Genomic DNA, 19,017 nt, shown 5'->3' with positions numbered 1-19,017 from the left:
GTCAAGTCTCTTCTTGGCTCATTGGCCGTCTAGTTAGAGATATCTGGTGGTATTAATGAGTAATCCAATTATTATTGGGAACCTCTCAGGCTGCAAGGTGAAGGGACTATGAGCATGGAACGGAAGTATATCAACTAAAAATGTTTTAAAAGTCACTACAGTGTCATTTGAGTTACTGGAGTAATACAATCCGACAAGAGGCATTGTTAAAGCAAATGTTCTTGGAGAGCTGCTTTTATTCTCTTGCTTCTTGTGTGTCCCCTTTCTGGCAATACAGTTGTGGTGGGGTTTTCCATTTAGACGCACCAATGGAGCACAGTAACAAAGGACGGGGACGTCAGCTGTAGCAATCTTTGTGTTTATGCAACAAATTAAGTAGAAAACCTGAATATATCAGCGGGGGGGGGGGGGGGAACATGATGGACGGAGGGCATGGAAAGACACCGGGTGGGTGGGCGAGTACATGATGTGAAGGTTATGCTCTGGTCTTAACCGTCACATTTTTTGACCTGATCTTCACCACCATCATCATCAAAACAGCATACAGGAATATTGTGTTTTTCCCTCGAGTATAGCTGCAGAGATTTGCACTGAAGCTAAACTGGAGGCTCCAGGAGGTCCAACATCTTACTTAAGACACTGCATGACATTTGTCTGCATATGCGTTGAGTTATTTTCTTTTTTTTTCCATTTTATAGAGATAGTGTCATCTTGTAGTAGAGTCTACACTCTCCCTTCTCTATTGCAAACACACACTCACTTGTTTCCTCACGTCTTCCTCACGTCTTCATTCACTACGTGCTCACACGCTTACATACTCGCTCACACCAACACACATGGAGGAATGGTGTAATGTGCAGCTGATCCGACAACTTGTGCCGGGGGAACACAGTGGCCGCCTACGCAGCGAGATGCCTCCTGCTGTGTGTGTGGGAAAGAGTGTAAGAGTGTGTTTTACACTGCCTGACTCACAGCGCCGGTGGTATTCATGATGTCATTACTGGCCCGAGGTCGGGCTGGGGTGTGCTGCTTGGAGGCCTAGCCATGTGCTGATGTCACGTAGCTAATGCTCAGCTTGTTTGTGTGTGTTTTACTACCATCCTACCTCTGCGGTGGCTTTGTACGGAGGCCCATTGTTTGTGTTCTGTGGTTTCCTACTCACCCTGGGCCCCAGTGTTACTGCAACACACACACACACACACACACACACACACACACACACACACACACACAAGCAAGTGTTTAGTTACAGAGTGATGCACTGGCTAAACATGTACACTCTAGGCAAGGAATCATCCCTCATCCTGGGAAGGAATGTGTCACACGACCACAAAGCACCTGTTAACGCTCAGAGTTCCCCCGCTCCATCAGCCCGGCTTGACCACACCGAGTGTTGGTTCAGACCAGTTTCTCGCTGCACTTCCGCGTAGTGGCCAGAAGAGGGCAGGGTAGAGTGGAGACATATCTGCTGAGGAAGAGGGAGCCTTCATATCCAGCTCGCTTGCTTGTGTATGGCTTGATTTGAAGATGCAAAGGTTGTTTATTTACCTAATGGCGTTTGCGTGATATGTCAGAGTTACGTGTCAGACGAGGGCTTGAGCTCACATTATTGGAATGATAATAGCAGCTTTCCTCAATCCAGGGGTGGAGGAGGAGTAACTTCCCCCCCTCACCGACCCTCTCTTCTCGTCTTCCTTCATGCTAACCCTTGTTCTCTTAGCACATGGATGCTGGAGTCCCCCGTGATGTTTTCCAGATGCTCAGCGAGCGCATTGACAAAAATCTACCTCTCCTCCTCAGATTGCTCTCACTCGCCCAGTCCCTCCATACGCACACTCACTCGCCTTCTCGCTCACTGTCTTGTTAAAGAGACACTTCCTTGGCCCGGCAGACTTCCTGGATACAATCCTATAAAACAATGGCTTTTTTTTAAAGTGTCTCCATGCTTATTTTGTGTGTGTGTGTGTGTGTGTGTGTGTGTGTGTGTGTGTGTGTGTGTGTGTGTGTGTGTGTGTGTGTGTGTGTGTGTGTGTGTGTGTGTGTGTGTGTGTGTGTGTGTGTGTGTGTGTGTGTGTGTGTGTGTGTGTGTGTGTGTGTGTGTGTGTGTGTTAGATGTCTGGCCTGTGTTCCACCCTGCTTGATTAGCCATTAGTCAGTGGCTGCTCTCCCCACAGTAAGAGACTCTGTCGCCATCGGAGCCCGAGCCCTTCAAAGAACTAAAACACACACAGTGAGAGGCCGGGGCGACTGCCAGGCTTAATCCCAGCCCTCATTTTGGGGTTTAATGACCTCAGGCGGAATTACCCTGTCACAGTTTCTCTGCGGGCTGCCGTCTCATACATGTTCGACTGCCGTCATGCTGATGGTAACCGAGATGAAGGCATCGGCAGGAGTCCCCCTCTCCTCCGCTGTGCGCGCACAGGCCCTGTGGTGAAAGCAAACATACAGTGGACGGTGACAGTGGTGTCATTCACTCCTCCGTGTGCTGCCCGAGTCGATGTTGTCATGATGTGAAATACAGACGTGTAATGGCTCACGAGGAATGTTTCTTGAATATTGATTAAAGGGCCACGCTGGCTGATTTTAGACATCTAGTTGATCTGTTCAAGCTGATGTCTTCAATTGGTGGCCGACCAACAACGCAAATAAAACAAAGTTATTCAGGTGTAAAACATATTTTGCTGAATCCGTTACCAAAATAGTGGAAAATCTTCTGCTGCTCAACATGTCTATTTGTGCACCAATTGTTTGTACATCTTAAAAAACAAAAGAAAGAAGTCTGAACTCTGAGGCTCAAATACTTACAATAAAGCTTTATTTTGTCTGTATTTACAGATGTGAATTGTGACTAACTTATAACATGTGCTCTCAGATAACAGTTATAATAACCTCCCTGTGTCACCTTGGTTAACATTGTTCGTCCGTCTCTCTCACCTACAGGGCGCCATGGCAAACGAGCGCGACTATGAGAGCGTGGTGATGATGAGGATGAGGCAGGCCGCTGAACGTCAAAAGCTCATAGAACAAATGCAGAGAGAGGATGACGAGGAGGCTGCCGGGTCATAGCACAGCACCCTGCACCTAAATACATACCTGTCTCAGGCTTTAGTTTCATAAAGCCTCTTTTGTCATTTATTGATGTTTTTGTATGCAATACGCTCTGTGGCAAAATAAATCTTTTTATTAACTGAAAAAAAGGATCTGTGGTGTTAATCAGTGTGTTCTGTCTTTTCCTTGTATTCAGAGCGTAGGATGACCGAGGGAGGTACAGAGTAGAGAAGAAGTGAGGGCTCCTGCAGCGCGGACAGAGAGGTATGAGTCCTAATACTGAGGCTGCAGGGGTGACTCATTACTGCTCACTATCTAGTGTAAACATGTCGTGTCAACATTGAGGCCAATTCTATTTTTACAACTTATTATTGATCAATATTTTATTTGTTCAAAATAAACGGTGCATGCTTGCATCATGTGCTGTATGTTTGCAGTTCCACCCGTTTCAGAATTTAGTCGGATGACTTGAACCTTTAGTTCGCTGCAATAAACTGAAATTTCATCTAAATGTATTTGATTAAATTTCCACGTTGTCTCATTGGTTTTTATAATAACAACCCTGAGAACTGATAAATGAGTTCTAGATCTGAGGCACCCAGTGAGTATTTTTCGTCTTTATTCGTCATGTTGTGAACGGGCCAGAGGAGATATATAATGATACATGAAAATATCGGTATAATGATGTCATTTGCATCTGTCTGGCTGGATGTGATCACCTCCTTTCCTTCCTTATTGTAGCCAGGTGCCGAGTGGAACCTTTGCTCTCTGTTGTCTGCACACACGTTCAGTAACAGTTGTATCGTTCCAATCAACAGACCGTGCGATGTCAATACGTGGAAGTTAAACCAGTAATCAGGCTTTCAGAGGTAGGAATCGGCTTTTGTAAGACTTCTTGTTGCCTCACGTGATGACAAGACGCACTCTGAAGGCCCTCCGTCGTTGATCTGGTGATTAAAATGATTGTTTCCTAGGCTTCATATACAATATATCTAATGCTCTGCTTCCAGACTCAACAGACCTTGTGAACTGGACAATGCTATTCATTCAGCTTTGGGTTTTTGTTTTGAGGGAGATGATGTCATCTCAATGCACACCATGTATTTCATAATAGTAGTGTTAAAAACATCTTGAGATTGAATGGACAGACATGAGAGTAGTAGCGGTCTTCTCGTCTAACTCTCAGCAAATAACTGTTGCTTTGGTCGCACGCTGAAAGGCTTTTCATTGAGGAGTCCTGAAACGCTCTCTGAGCGACTTTTACCTCGTGATAACTGCTACACTAAGCGTGAGCAGTACATGAACTTCCATTTAGCCGTCACACATGATTTAGCAGCAATAGTTTTGCTTGTTTTTGGGGGCAACCTGCCCACCTCAGTGTTTCCATTTCATTCACGTCACTCCAGCCTCGGTCCTGATGCATCGCGTCACATCTTTAATTTAAAAACATGCCTCTTGCTTCAAAAACAACAAACACATTTTCTCTTAAGTCAGGCTATTATTCTAAGCTGTGTTCCAATAGGCCTATGTAACAGATGCCTAGTAAATACTCTGCATTGCTTATGTGTGCCCTCTGAAGTGTCACGCTACCGCTCTGTGACCCGCATTAAGTCAGACGTTACAGTGCCAAACTGTTGCGGTCACTGTTTTCGTTTTGCAGCATGGTCTTCTGCCTGTGGAACATCTATCCATCCAAATAGTCTCATTTCCCTGTCCCTCGGGGGGGGACTATGGCGTAATGCTGCGTCTGTGTTTGTGGGCCCGTGTTTCTCCTGTCATTGCGTTATTTAGGAGCCACATGGCCGCTTCGCACCGTCCAACCCAGTCATCCATCTCTCTACCACTCCTGCACTGCCTTGCCGTGGCTCGGTTACATAATGTCCAGCTGTGGAGCGGAGCGGTGTGGTGGGAGACATCTGCTCCTCTCCTCCTGCAAAATCCCCTCATCACATGCTTTTGTTTATGCATAGCCTTTTTTCATATCCCGGCAATGTAAAAAAAGAAGCCGAGGAACACACAAACTCTGTCCAAATGACAACAGAGGAAATACAATTACCGGAAACACATTCACCACCAACCCTGCCGTGTCCTACCAGCATTACAGCACAGCCCTGGAATCTTCATAGTGTCTTCTTCCGTCCCGGTTTCCTTATTATGTTCCGAGTCAAAACCTGTCACGTCTTTGTACGCAAACAGCATATGGAATCTCCGTGGTCACGGGACTGGGACGCACCAGCACCTTTTGATCTTTAGTACGGAGGTGGAAGCTAAGTCATGTGTGAGGCAGCAGGACTGGTAAGAGTTTTTGCTGTAAGCTGGCTGGAAAGGTTTCTGGTTTGCGGGTTAGTGATCCGGGCTGGCCCCAGACATGTGTTCACAGACCTGGGGCTGTGCTGAAACCACCCAGTGTTTTTTGGCTCTCGCAGGCCGACTGCTGCACTCGGGTGTGCGTGCAGTGCTAGCGCCTCATCTTGGGGCATGCAGCATCCCCCCGTAAGGTGCCACGGAGCTGCGAGGGCTCCCAATAAAAGCATGTTCGTCATTTGATCGGGTTATCAGAAGTATCCTTTGCAGCAGGATTTCAAATTGTTTTCTTCTATTCACAAGTACACAATCAATCCACATCATTAGATCGTTTAATCATACGCATATGATACACTTGCAAAAAACATCTTTACACAGTGCTTTAAGTACAAATACGTCTATCTGGCGTATTGTAGGTCTTTTGCTAAGGCTGAATTTAGAGACATTCCTTTAAGTTTTACTGGCAAATGATTAACAGTTAAACTGGACCTCACTCTCGCAACACTTGGTCACCACTAGTAAATAGCAAACAATATGGGCAAAGGGCCTTTATAAAATGCCTGGAATGTAGTTTGGTATTCCCTTGAAATTGGTGACCTGTCACCTATTGAAGGTAATCTGAAACCTTACGTCTGGGATAATCTCAATTTTAGGACTTTTATTTTTACTATGACAAAAGGCTGATTGTGTAGTTGACAAAAGGTTGACAAAAGTTCCTCAGCATGATTCATTCATCCTTTCAAAGGCTTCGAGAGGCATTTCCATACAGTCAATACTCGCTCCATCACTCCGTCTCCTTGTGGAGGCACCACACCAGCGTCTGTCCCACCCCCGTCATCGTCAGCACGCGGAAGCCCATCTTCTCCAGCTTGTCCAACACCAGGCGAGGCGGGTCGTCCACATGGTACTCGGAACTAAATGAGCATAAACACAAAGTCATTCAACTTTCCGCAGATGTGGGATTTCTCCGTGTTTCAGTAAACTTTGCTTGGAAAGTAGAACGCTGTTAATTGTTCTGGTGCTTGTTCACTTCCTTCCACACCTTGGTTCATTTCCCAGCAGCATTTGAATCAGATTGCCAATGACAACACTTCCCTGATCTGTATTGCATCAGCTTGAACAGTTTAATCTAAATCTGCAGAGCAGCAGCCTTCCTCAGCCACATTGGATGGTTTTTTTTTTTTTCCTCCATGTGACCTGCTCTCAGCCCTGTCATCAATATGTACACGTTAACTGCCAAAATGAAAGAAAAACCAGAGTTAAGTGCCTAAATATGGAAACATGGTGTGACCATTACAGCTTATTCTCCCCGTTTGTGAGATGTTCTCATTCAAATGGTCAAATCAGGATAGAACTACTTCATCCCGTGAGACATTTAAATCTTGGTGCTTTTATGGCCCAAGTGAGCCGAACAATGCCGACAAATCTCATCCGTTTACTCTTTGTCGTCAGATATTGCCCACATTTGACAAGTTACCTGCCCCATTGACTGAACGTCCAACCCACTTAAATAACTGACTGTCCCCGATGTGCAATACTCACAAATTGTTCCCCAGCATGGTTGTCTTCCTTGCTCCCAGGTAATTCATGACAGCTGGATCCGAATATTCATCTCCCACATTTGTTGGACCAGTCTCCTGCAAGAAGGGATGAAGTACATTGACTACACAGCTGATGGTTTGCTTAAGATTGATTTGAGATGTGAATGCTTTCGAAAAAAACAAACAATATCTGTTATGTGTGCAGCTCTGGCTGCGTGTCACTGGCTTCCCCTGCAGCCCTCTGATCACAATCTCTAATAACTAGGCAGGCTAAAAATAGATCACCAGATACTCAGGCTATAGCATTAGGTTGCTGAATGAACAGCTCAACAACTGAGGAACATGTGTTTTTGATTTAGGGCACCCTAGCAAAAAAAAAAACCCGCTTGTAGCCTTGACTGTTTGTTGTTTACAGCATGCAGAATATTACAGCACGCTGCAGAACAGCAATCTGATTGAGTACTGGTTTGCGCCACGTTGCTCTGGCAAATAAACAAATCCCTCAATCTCCGTCTCGAGCGCGTTCTCTTCTAAAAGCACGACACGAGTCGGTTACAGATGGCGAGATACACACCAGTCGGATCTGCGTACTGACGAACATGTAAGGCATCCCTGCTCCCTGGTGACGGACCGCTATTCCTCTGGGGGATCACCGAGGAGGGCTTCTTCACAGACGCGACGGTCCCCCCCCCCTCTCCGGTATGCGCTCCTGACGAAAAGCTCTTCCCAGAATGCGGAAAACACCCACCGCGACGGACCAATCGCAGCTCTCCTCGCGGCATCTGTCAACAGCGTTGCACGCTCGGTGCTTGAAAGTCTTGCTCAATTGATGCGATCACTTTGTTTGTTGACTTGAGAAATGTTGGCCGGTGTGCATGTAGGCGCACCGGAGGAAATGCCTTTCATGCCGAGTTCTCGTTATTCAGAATTACACGGCCTCGGTACAGAGGTCCCTGGTACAATCCCATCATGCTGTGGCCGACACAAGTAGATGTGTCGTCTAGTATTTTAACCTGCAGGCTCGAGTCTACAAAATGACAGTTCAGCCAACTGCGTGACGCGTTTTCCTTTTTGTCCCAGGCCTGGATTTTTGCAAAGTCATATATACATGTTTGAAACAATACAATTTGGTTCACGAGGATTCAGTTTACGCAATACATTTGCTAAGAAAAAAAAACCACGCTGTTTGGAACTCTAATTTCCTCCTCAGAGATTTATTAATTTCCTCCTCAGTGCAACAGTAATATTTTTGGATCAGCCTTGTTGAGGGGGGGGGCGGGGGAAGACATAGACCCAAGGCAAACAACAATGGCGAGGCCTTTGATAAAATCAGCAATATGCATGTAATGTCCCACTGATGTCAGAGGAGCTTGACGGACATCCAGCAAGGCTCTGCATGTGATGCTCAGTGGGAAAGGTCATTTAAAGCCTTGATGTTGTGAGACATGAATCCGAGCAAACCAGAGCCCGTTCAGTAGCGCCCTGCACCACAATCAATGGTGAACACATCATCCTCGCCCAAGTGGTTTACCATTAGATAAGTTGTTTGTTTGTTTTAGATTTTATCATATATTGTTGCCACATTTGACACAGCTCTGCATTGTGACAACGACTGAATACTGTTTACTGTCGAGTGTGTCTGCCATGAGAGTGTCATGACCGCCTGAGCTGATCTAGAGCCTGTAATCTGGGGCCCCTTCGCTCAGAGGGACACAGGTGCTTGGTGAGGATTGCTGAGAAGATTGCCACCTACTGGCTTCCAAGATGATTGTCATCCAGTTTGTGTTGCTTGTCTCTTTGATATTTTTTTTCCACCACATCTTTCACATTGGTTAAAAAGACGTTCACATACTGAACATTTGAATTCGTAAAAACTGTCACACTGCTTTTCCCTTTGGGAAACAGCCACATGTTGATCGACAAGTTGTTGTCTTGGCTTTCGGTAGTCTTAAGTGATGAACGAGCTTCCATCTGAATCCTCCGTGGTGTGAAAATAGAAAGGCGTTTTCCTCTGGAATGCCGCTTTTCCACTGTTTTATCTGTTCCCGCTAACCTGAGACCTACTTCAGCAAAAGAAAACAGGAAAAGCAGCAGGGTCGTCGCCAAGGCCCCAAAAATAAACTATAGAGACCCCCCCCCCCTCTTGCCAAAAGAACACTCTCTCCAAACATGTTCATACCCGAGCCACTTCCTGGACTCCAGCGGTGTCTTCCTGCGCCGGCTCATCTGCTGCTAGTTATTGAAGTGCGGGGTCACCTCCTCTGGGACCTGTGGTGACAGTGGAGCACATCCCTAGCGGGTCCACGGGAAGCAGTTTGATCTTTTGATGAGGCCTCTGCCTTCACCTTCTCGGCTAAAGTGTGATGGCGTGTTGCCGCAGCGCCTCCGTCAAATGAGCTACTAGTGTATAAAGAATCTTCTGCAACTTAAGAAATACAACCTCATGGGGTTCAACATGTATTTGTTCTCTACACTATAGTCATACAAATGTAAATACCACAACTAAATACCATAGCAGCTGGTAATGCGGCACTCTAAATCCGTCTTTACGTACCCTGTAATGTATGTTGTAAGCGTAAAAATTAAAATTGGAAGTGAAAAACAATTATTTAATTCCGCACAGGAACATCTATTTAACATGTGGTATTTATTCAAAAATAGAAACACAAATCATCAGATCAGCACAGTGTCTAAATCCCAAGGCCTCAGATATCCCACACACACAACATCGAGCTCTCTGTGATAAATGTGTCTGATGGATTTACTCGCTGTGAATGTGTATTTTGCTGAAGACCTGCACAGGATAGCTGCGCTGCTAAAGCGATCGCTTTAAATGGCTTAGTGGGGACTGAACGGGAATGAATTATACAGCAGGCGGTGTGTGTGTGTGTGCACGATGATTTACTGTAGGTGTGTGTTGGAGTATTACTTCCATTATTCAGCGGAGAGATTTAAACTGTGGGAGAGCAGAGACAACAGGCAGCTCCTCTGATAGATTGGGTGTTAGGGTTACACTCTGTATCGGTTTACATCTGCTTAATTGTGATGAATCACTGTATTGTTGGGCCATGCATTTCTTCTCGAGACTTTTGCATTTATACTTCTGTGTGTCTGCGACTGCCTGTGAAGTGCTAGTTCCCCTCTGCAGCGCTCCACAGCACTCTGCAAGTAGATACATCACTGACCTCCTTTCCTTTGCTGTTTTCCAGATTGCACCCAGCAGCTTACATAAAGTGTCTGCAAGCTGCAGAGATATTACCCCGCAGCCCTAGCAGGGTTAAACCCTCCGCTCTTCGTCTCTTCTTTTTTCACCCGGCCTCACCTCTCTTGTGGAGAATCACGCAACGAGGAATCACGCAACCCAACATCGCGGTCCGTGCGTCGCTGTGAAACATGTCAGGCGCTGTCACCAGGTTAACATTCTGTTGAGAAAAACCAGGATGCGGTTTCAGCGGCTGTGCATACTGGGAGGGTTTGTTTAGGGGGACTTTCTCTCAGTGATTAAGACTAATGTCATCATCAAGGTTTGGAACAACACGTTGTTACACAGTGGGCCTTTTCCTCTCATCACATCGACTCAGAGCTTGATTTTGTGCAAGGAGCATGTCTCTGTGGGCAGCTACAACTGGGATCGATTGGACTATTAGTAACAGGAAACAACATAATGCATTATATACACAGAGGAACAGAGGAGAGATTTCAGACGGCTTGAACGTATTCAGCATTCCTCATCCTCATCTGTGTTGCATCCCAGTGAGTTTGACCACAGTAATGTTCATTTAGTAGACAAAGCTGGATGTTTTAGAAAAATAGAACAATTATCCTCTTTGGAAATGTGAATCATTTTGACCTCGGAGTCATTTCCGGTCTTCCAGAAAGCTAAAGGAACAAATGTTCAAGATTCTTTGGGATTTATTAGCAAATCAGTGGCTATAAACTGATGACTTATACATTTTTTTTTTGTTCAGACATCAGGCATTCAGCCTAACTTATGATTCAAATGTACAATCTCTGGTGGCGATTTTTATTTTTTTTTTTCTTGTTCTTGGGAAATGAGGTAGGCTTCCTAAATATCTAAACCATCCCAGGCTCACCACCACTCTTCAGCTCATTCATTATGTTTTATTTCCTGCTATTACCAGATCATTAAAGTGTTTATTGCCAACTCTCCCCCAAAGTCAAACATTTGTTTGAATACCGTGAAATTAAAAGAGGGAACTAAGTGAACAATGTTGATACTTGTAAACTTTTATAGCCTAAAAGGTTTATAAAAAAAGCAGTCAATTATGGCTTGAATTCAGTACATTTTACAGTAGTTAAATACACCTTTTCCTAAAGAATCACTTTTATATTCAGTAGAGCTTCTGTCTGAGGTGTAACTGTGAGTATGTCTGAGGAATTAGTAATGCTCTAATAATCAACGTTCACTGAGATTTGCATGGATAGAGAGGGAGTTAAAGCTTGGGCCCTTGAATTAATTCTAATTCAAAATTGTATTGTGATTACTTCACAGGCATCAAAATACATAATCTCAGTGCATCGTCAAATCCTAATCTGAATAAGGCTGCCCGTATTAACCGTCACAGCGTGTCCGTAAATCTGTAAAGTAATATAGAAGGACAGGGAGATGGATAATCGTACAGAGGGAGAGAGAGAGGAATGACAACATGGATGCATACCGCTAGGACTGAGTCACATCATGATTCCCATCAGGCCTGTGGTTATTATCATGTTTTTTATTATATGTTGCAGCATGTGGTTGTTGTTTATGAACAAGTCCGGCAGAGGTAATCTGCTCAGTGTATCGCCGGAGCCTCGCTACGCGATCAATGGCTGCTCCTAGAAAAACAACTACGACAATGAGCTTGGCAGGAACGAAGGGACAGCTTGACTTTGTTTAATACAAAACAACAACAGCCAGACTGCGCAAAAGCTGCCCTGGCAGGTTCCCCTATATCCTACAGGGAGCTCTGAGACGTTGATTTAAGATGGAAAGTGTCTCCTCGGCTATACCGTTGTGCCACAGCTGCTTAGCGTAGTGGTTAACATCTACATGTATTCCTGTCTTCTTCGTCACCCACTTCCTGCGAATGACTCCTGGTGATCATTTGTTAAACTCGACCTAATGCGAGGGCTGCAGTGTTTGTGATTTATTAGGACCGTTAAATCCTTAACGAGCGTGCGTCGGCTACAGAGGCAGACGCGACACTGTCCAACTCAAAGCCCTAAAATGATTTTCCATTAATAAATCAGGAGAACCTTGAAATGAAGAGCCTGACTGTCTGCTAAATATCCGGTCGGGGAAAGAACGGTATGAACAGAATATCCAGATGCAAAGTGGTCTGTGATATTGCAACCCACAGTCCAACAGCATACTCACGGGAAGGAGGAAAACTTCCATAGCTGTGTGGCCTTCACTTGCCCCCCCCCCCCCTCGACAACAAAGGGGGGAAAGAGAGCAACGGGCGATGAGAGTCAATTATGTGACCGTGATGTCATGGTAGTACTGGCTCTGATCAAGACCATATGTCTTATGGGGTTCCCTTGCTATTCTCCGTGCCCTGCATCCTTCATACCACAAACTGGGTGTTCAGGCTGAGTGTGGTTGGGAGTTCAGGTGACGTGTACAAGTCATGTGCAGCGCAGTAAAAACAAGTTATATTAAAAACAATTGCCGCAATCATGCAGAACACCACTTCAACACGGGATGATGATAAATGACCATCTGGCAGTGTGATTTTATTGTCTTGTTGTGACAGATAACAAGTAAATTACCATCTCGGGGTCTGAAGGGAACCCATCCGACCGACATCTGACCATTTAAACACGATTTCTGGGTTTTGAGGTGCGTTCATATGGTCTCCACTATCGTGAGCAACTCAGTGGGAAGTGGAAATGTTATGGATTTACAAGATGATAGATGGAGTCGAGGGCAGAAAGTCACATTCTTAAATGTAGTGTGGTTGCGATGGTTGCTGTGTTCCCAGACCAATAGCTCACTGACACTTATCTAATTCATAATTTGCTGCTTTATTATAAGCTTCAACCAAAGCATGGGGTCACGGGCGAGACATGGATACCCACACTGCTGCACACAAGTATATTCGCTATTCATGTTTGTATTTTCACTCCATTTCTCAGTCTGTCTCTATCTCCCTCTGTATTAAACCGAGTGGGAGGTTGAGTAATGAGGCTTAACATGTAATCCAGACCTCCCTTTCTTATCTTTGCTTGTTCTCTTCTTTCTTTTCACTCCTCCCACCTCTAACCGCTTCTTGGAAAAGTCTGGGTTATCTTCAACACTCCTCTTTTCATCTGAACCCAAATTGCATTCCACATAAGTCATATCCTCCTTATCTCCTATCAGCACTCGTGTTCATGGGTCACTTTAGGATGCTGGGATGTCCCAGATGGAGCTTTGCATTCTCCCGTGTTGCTCATGAGCTCGTGAACACTTGCAGACGGGAGTTAAGAGTTACAAGCTTGGAGCTTTTGCAGATTTATAACTCAAATTTTGCCTTCAAGTCAAGAGCAGTAAATTAGATTGTTGGAAAATCTGGAGCGATGGCCGTTTCCTCGATTTGGCTTCCCAGACCCACCCTACTTAGAAATGGTCATGGAAACACCATTCTGTATCAAAAAACATCATTTCACTGATAGACACAGTTTAATGAATTATGCAAAACAGCATAATATTGATTTCCAAAAGGGATGATTAAGTATGTTTCACTTTTTTTTCACATTTTAATCCTCCGCAAGCATATGCAACGTGATGTTAACCAGCTGCGATAGTGTGTGGCTGGAATTGTTTTCACCTTGCGAGTCTCTGTGTGTGTGTCGTCAGGGAAAAATGTGGCATCACAACCAGCGGTGTCGTGGCCGTTGATGAGGTGGGTTCACTACTAGGTGGCAGTGGTCCAAGCAAGGCCGTGGAAGTAGGGTGTAGGAAGTGGAGAAGTGGCCATTGTCTCCCTATTTTACATCCCTGGCCTGATTTGACATCGCTGTTGGTGTGATCCCATCGCTAGATGGTCTCTAGTGGTAGATACGTTTAACTCAGGGTTCTGCGAATATTAACTAACACCATTAAGAAGAAGCTAAATCTTCACAATTAAGACAAAAATCATCATTTGTTTAATCATGCTGTCACACGTGCACCCATGTGGTATGCGCCCTAACCACTCGCTGTTTGGTAGCCCTGCTGACACATATATATGTGACATATTGTTGTTGGAAGGTCTTCCTGTTTGGTTTTATTATATTATCATCATATTTTATTTTCTGCATAAGTAAATATATCAATCAAAAGTTGATCACTCACAAAAAACAACAACAACACATGTGGCACGCAGGGCTTTGACTACTGAATAGCAGCAAGTGATGTTAAGCTATTAAAATGCACTGTTAAATTGAATTTGCAGCATAATAAGGAAAACTAAGCATAATCACAAGCGGGTTATTCATCGAGCATGGATACAACCTTAGTTAGGAAGTGCAGCTGTTCAACATCGCATGGATGTTTCTTCTACGCCCGTACACCGGGGATCACAGAGGTGAGAGGTCAGAAAATCCAACAGGGAACTTCCGACGTTGCACAAAAATAAAGAAAAAGCAAGTTAGACATGTCAGACACAGTGTAAAGTTAAATCAGCTTCTATGTGATTGATCAGTGACAAAGTGACACAATAGGAAAAAGGGAGAAAACTACAAAGAAGAGCTATTGATGCAAAATCTAACTGTACTGCCATCTTACCGCCGTCAGCGGCTGCATTTCTGTTCAATATTTTCAGATTGAATCCTGAATTAATCCACAATATACTCATCTGAAGTATTCTGTTGGCCTTAGTTTTCCAAGTGCTGCAGTTCTGAGCGAGGATACCAAAACAATTGACAAAGACGTGTGCAAGATGACCTCAGAAAGATTAGTACGAGGCATTATTCTCTCTCGTGCTGAGTGCTCCTGTGGTGTTCCAGGAAAGACGAGCTTGACTCTGAGCTGTTGTACTGTTGACTCAAAAGCCACAGAGGCGGCTCCCCTTTCCCCCTCTCCTTCCCCCTCTCCTTCCCCCTCTCCTTCATTCCAACCCTCGTCTCCTCCAGCTCTCCCTTCCCAGTCCTCCGCATGCATCCATTCCCTGCCATTGTGTACCCCCCCCCCCCCCTCCTGTCACGGCCCTCGTGGGTTGCTTCCCATCTTTTCCCCTTCGTCTCGGTGCACACTCCGAATGCACCAGCCCGGGGTGAGTGGCTGCTTCTTATTCCATGTCAGAGCCATCCCAACTGGGCCACAGCCTAATGATTCATTTCCTCAAGATACAGTGAGAAAATCACTTTCAGAGTTTAGAGCAAGCAATCGATGCAGCATGAGTCTCGCATGCCCTCTCTGCTGTGTGGCGGAGCCAGGCACAGCGCGTCTACACGTGTGGATACAACAGAGAGGCCGTGTGACCGGAACGCTGTGTGCCTCTTGTTGTACTCTTTATTTCACAGGCAGCTACTTAGGCTCCACCAAGCCACAAACTTGATTAAAATGGTTTTTGACCAAATGAACATATGGGTATCAGATGCTGTGCCCTCTGTCTTATTGTACCGTCTCTCTATCGGGCCTTTTCTGACAAATTCTGGCACGTACACAAGTGTCAAAACACTCTGGCACTCATACATTCATGCAAACGCACACGGACGTTCACTAAATATCCACTTTTTGCTCCTTCAACCCGACACGCACGCACACACACACACACACACACATCCTGCGTAGCATCTCCCTCTGGGTTTCTGGACCTCCCTGCAGCTCAAGCTGTGCTCCTTGGCCGTACACACAGCGCCCCGGGAGGTTATCGAGTGTGTGGATGGATGTGAGAATGAGGGGAACAGGCAGCAGTAGACACGGTGCTCGCTCTGTGCAGTATACCGTGTGTTTTCACACGAGGGCGAGCGCATTGGTGTATGCAGCATGTTTGTGCATGTTAAGCACCATTTATCAGGTGGCTCCGTACGGCTGTGCAACCTGACCCCTGATCCCCTCCCTCAGAGGAAACACTCCCACAACTCTCAGGTTCCCTCCTGGCTTTTCTTTTCTTTTCTGCACTGTAATGGCATTTGTCTCGCCTTGTCCCGTCCAACCCTCCATATACTTTATTTGAACTCCCCCGCCCTCACCTGGCTATGGCTTCCACTTTGCCCCCTCGGGCTGTTTGTCTTGGCCGCTCGCCTAGATCTGTACACATTCTGTGTCCCAGTCATTACGGTCATCTGGGAGGACTATTTTCCTTCATGCATGTTTAGTGCTCCCCCGTAGTTCCTACGTTTACTCCCCCTCGTCTTCCTTGTACCCCTCCATTAGACTCCATTCTCTGGCAGCCGGGCAAACGGAATGAGCCAGAAAAAGAACATGCCACATGGAAAGCTTTATCTGTTTCCTCCCAACACTCGTCTGAAAGAGATGTCACAAGCTTATCCAGAAAATTGGGTTGAGTTGCTGCTCCCCTTCCCACATCAGTGAGGCTTAGGTAGAGCAATTCTCTAAAGATATGGTTCTGCTTTGTTATGCCTCAAAATGTCCTATACGACACAAGCTAACGTCAGATAATCACACACAATATTTTCATTGCCAGCTATTTTCACCACATCAGATGCCATGTAGCGGCTAAGAGCGGTATCCGAGGCATTTTGAATTAAAGTCCAAATGCAAAGAAAATGCAAGCAGAAGCTTTGTTGGACTTGTTGCCAGATTCTTGAAAACCAAACATAATTCTTCTGCTGGTTCACCATTCTTATATTACCAAGGTGAGGACCTGCCAAAGTTGAATATGCCTCAAGATTTTATTTCTTTCCTTCAAGTAAGTTACTTCCCTCTCCTGTTCCACAAACCCACGTCTACTCAATCAACTGTTCTGGCTGCACACATTCTTGCTGGCATCAAGCTGCTCCTGTGTTTAGCTTCTACCACCAGTGATAAATGTCCTCGGCCTTTTACGGAATTCCATCAATCCAGCTCAGTCATTTCCTCGGTTTCCCATGTGTGTTACAGTTGGCATGCTGAGCAACAAGGTCTGCTTACATCTAATTAGCACTCTGACAAATTAACACTGCTTTTGCATGAATGAGCGCAATTCCCAGAATAGCACTAAGCTATGGATGGTGCCGGCTCTCCCTTTACTGTGTTCTTTTCATGGCTTCGTCTTGTCTGTTATTTTGATTCCTTTTTTTTTTCAGCCTGCTCTTCTGTAAATCCTCCATTTCTGGCGCATTCTGAAGAAAGAAACAACGTCGCAAAACCCTGCATTATGACCCAACTGATCCATCTATGCTAGATGTCAGATGTCAACAAGAAGGCTGGTCATTGCACCGCAATACTTCGATTAGTGCCCTGTTTACTGTCTGTGTAAGGTCAGGAGGTAACAACGGTGAGTCACAGAGATGCTTTTGCTCTCTCTCTCTCCAGCTCTTCTGTACTACATCACTCCCATTGAGCCACTAATCTTTTCTAAATAGGCTAAATTGACACAAGTCTAAATACTGGACTGTAAGAAAAATAAACAATCTGTGAAAATACTTCCCGGGGCAATTGAAGCCCTATTTTATTTAAATAATTTAGATTTGTTGTTGAGTCTACAGTATTTGTCGTAACTATGTTGTCTACATTGTTTGTAGTACTGAGTCATTCTTTTGTTCATTGTGTTTACAATGTCTGGAGAAATCTTAATGTTGCACTTGATGCGTGTGTGCGTTAGAGAACACGATTGAGTGTTTCATAAAAAGCTAAAAAAGTTTTTTAATAAGGTCACGGGATAATGGTTAACATCACTGTCATGCTATTAAAACCACTGTGTGACCACACAAGCTTTATGAGTAGGGACATGGTCACACAAGTCACCACAGCCATTAGAGCATCATATACAGTATGCTAACAATAATGCTCTAATGTCTATCCGGGACTGGCCTCTTTGTTTTCATGCAAATAAAAGCACAAAATCCAGTCAAACTGGTCAAACATCCAGTCAAAGTTTTTTTCCCATGTCATCCGCTTTAAATGATGGAATTGGGTATGACTGAACTGAAGTGTTAAGTATACTTTTCCTGCAAAATCACCTGCCGTCCTTCCTTATCTCGCTCAAAAGCTGAACCGCTGCACCAGAATCCGTCCTGCCTTTTATGACTCGTCATAAATCAGCCGGTGATGTACTGCATGTTAAACTCTTCCCCTGTAGTATGTTATGAAATGAGGAGTAGGTGTGATGTCAAGCTCCGGGCCAAAGCAAATGGGTGCCATGGGATGTGAGCGATGGAATTTAAAGTTTTTTATGTTGCGCAGTGTGTAGCGAGGAGTGTTTTCTCAGCTGGTCCACTCAGGAGGACTCAGGCAGTCGTCCCTTTGCACTCAAATGTCCACATGTTTGCACTGGACTTAAAAATACAGATGTGTCCATTACATCAGTGAACATTTACGCTACGACACGTTCACGTTGGACTGCCCCAATAATGGTGACCTATACCACAAGCACAAAGACAGATGGCAAATACGCATGCATGTCCGTTTGTTGGTTTGATATCGAAGCGCTTTTAGATCTTTTATTAGAAACTTGCTCACTGGATGTTAAAGTCTGTAAAATCTTCAGACATAAAAAGACATGATGCTGAACTAATTATAGGCTAGACTTGGTCGTTAAGATCATTTAAAGGCAGAAGCAATGAACTGTCGGGGTTGCAGGACATCCGTGTTTCTCCTTACAACAAATGCTTCGACCATGGTGACATTTATGTGTTTTTCTTCTTTTACAATCTGTGCGGCGATCACATTCCCAAAAAAAGAATATAACCTCTAAAATTAGAACGTCTTGTCATTATTTTGAAAAGGGGCCACTCAGGGATTAGGGGTTTAGAACCGAGTTATAATTAGACTCTGGTTAAAGCTAGGGTAAGGATTACTGTAGAGCATGTCATTGATACGGTTACGATTAGTGCCTGGGGTTACAGCATGAGCACCAGTCAATTGCATGTTCCCACAACTGAGTTTGGGTGTGTGCATGTCCATCTCCAAGTGTATATGCACACCAACATTTGTAGCTGTTTTCAAATATGGCCAAGTGCAGATACTCTACAGCCCATGTAATACCCTATT

At 44.9% G+C, this 19,017-nt stretch overlaps 2 protein-coding genes across 2 annotated transcripts in view; one reads left to right on the top strand and one right to left on the bottom strand.

Annotated features, from left to right (window-relative positions):
* The window catches only part of dnajc17 (DnaJ (Hsp40) homolog, subfamily C, member 17), a 30,463-nt gene extending 27,266 nt beyond the window's left edge, over window positions 1-3,197 (top strand). Inside the window, exon 11 of the mRNA XM_076108355.1 lies at window positions 2,941-3,197. Coding sequence (XP_075964470.1) covers window positions 2,941-3,066 — 126 coding nt within the window. The 3' untranslated portion in view covers window positions 3,067-3,197. The remainder of the gene's footprint in view (window positions 1-2,940) is intronic.
* Window positions 3,198-5,930: 2,733 nt separating this feature from the next.
* On the bottom strand, window positions 5,931-7,675 carry gchfr (GTP cyclohydrolase I feedback regulator). The gene is given in 5 exon segments (XM_076108658.1): window positions 5,931-6,266; window positions 6,895-6,989; window positions 7,468-7,551; window positions 7,554-7,628; window positions 7,631-7,675. Coding segments are annotated over 5 exon segments (429 nt in total). The 3' UTR covers window positions 5,931-6,136.
* Between the last annotated feature and the right edge of the window lie 11,342 nt (window positions 7,676-19,017).

The sequence above is a fragment of the Anarhichas minor genome, unplaced genomic scaffold (genome assembly GCF_050575085.1).
Source record: "Anarhichas minor isolate MPS153535 unplaced genomic scaffold, ASM5057508v1 ptg000040l, whole genome shotgun sequence".
In the NCBI taxonomy this organism is placed as follows: domain Eukaryota; kingdom Metazoa; phylum Chordata; class Actinopteri; order Perciformes; family Anarhichadidae; genus Anarhichas; species Anarhichas minor.
The sequence above is the reverse complement of the archived record's forward strand: the minus strand, read 5'-3'. Positions and strand labels throughout refer to the sequence as shown.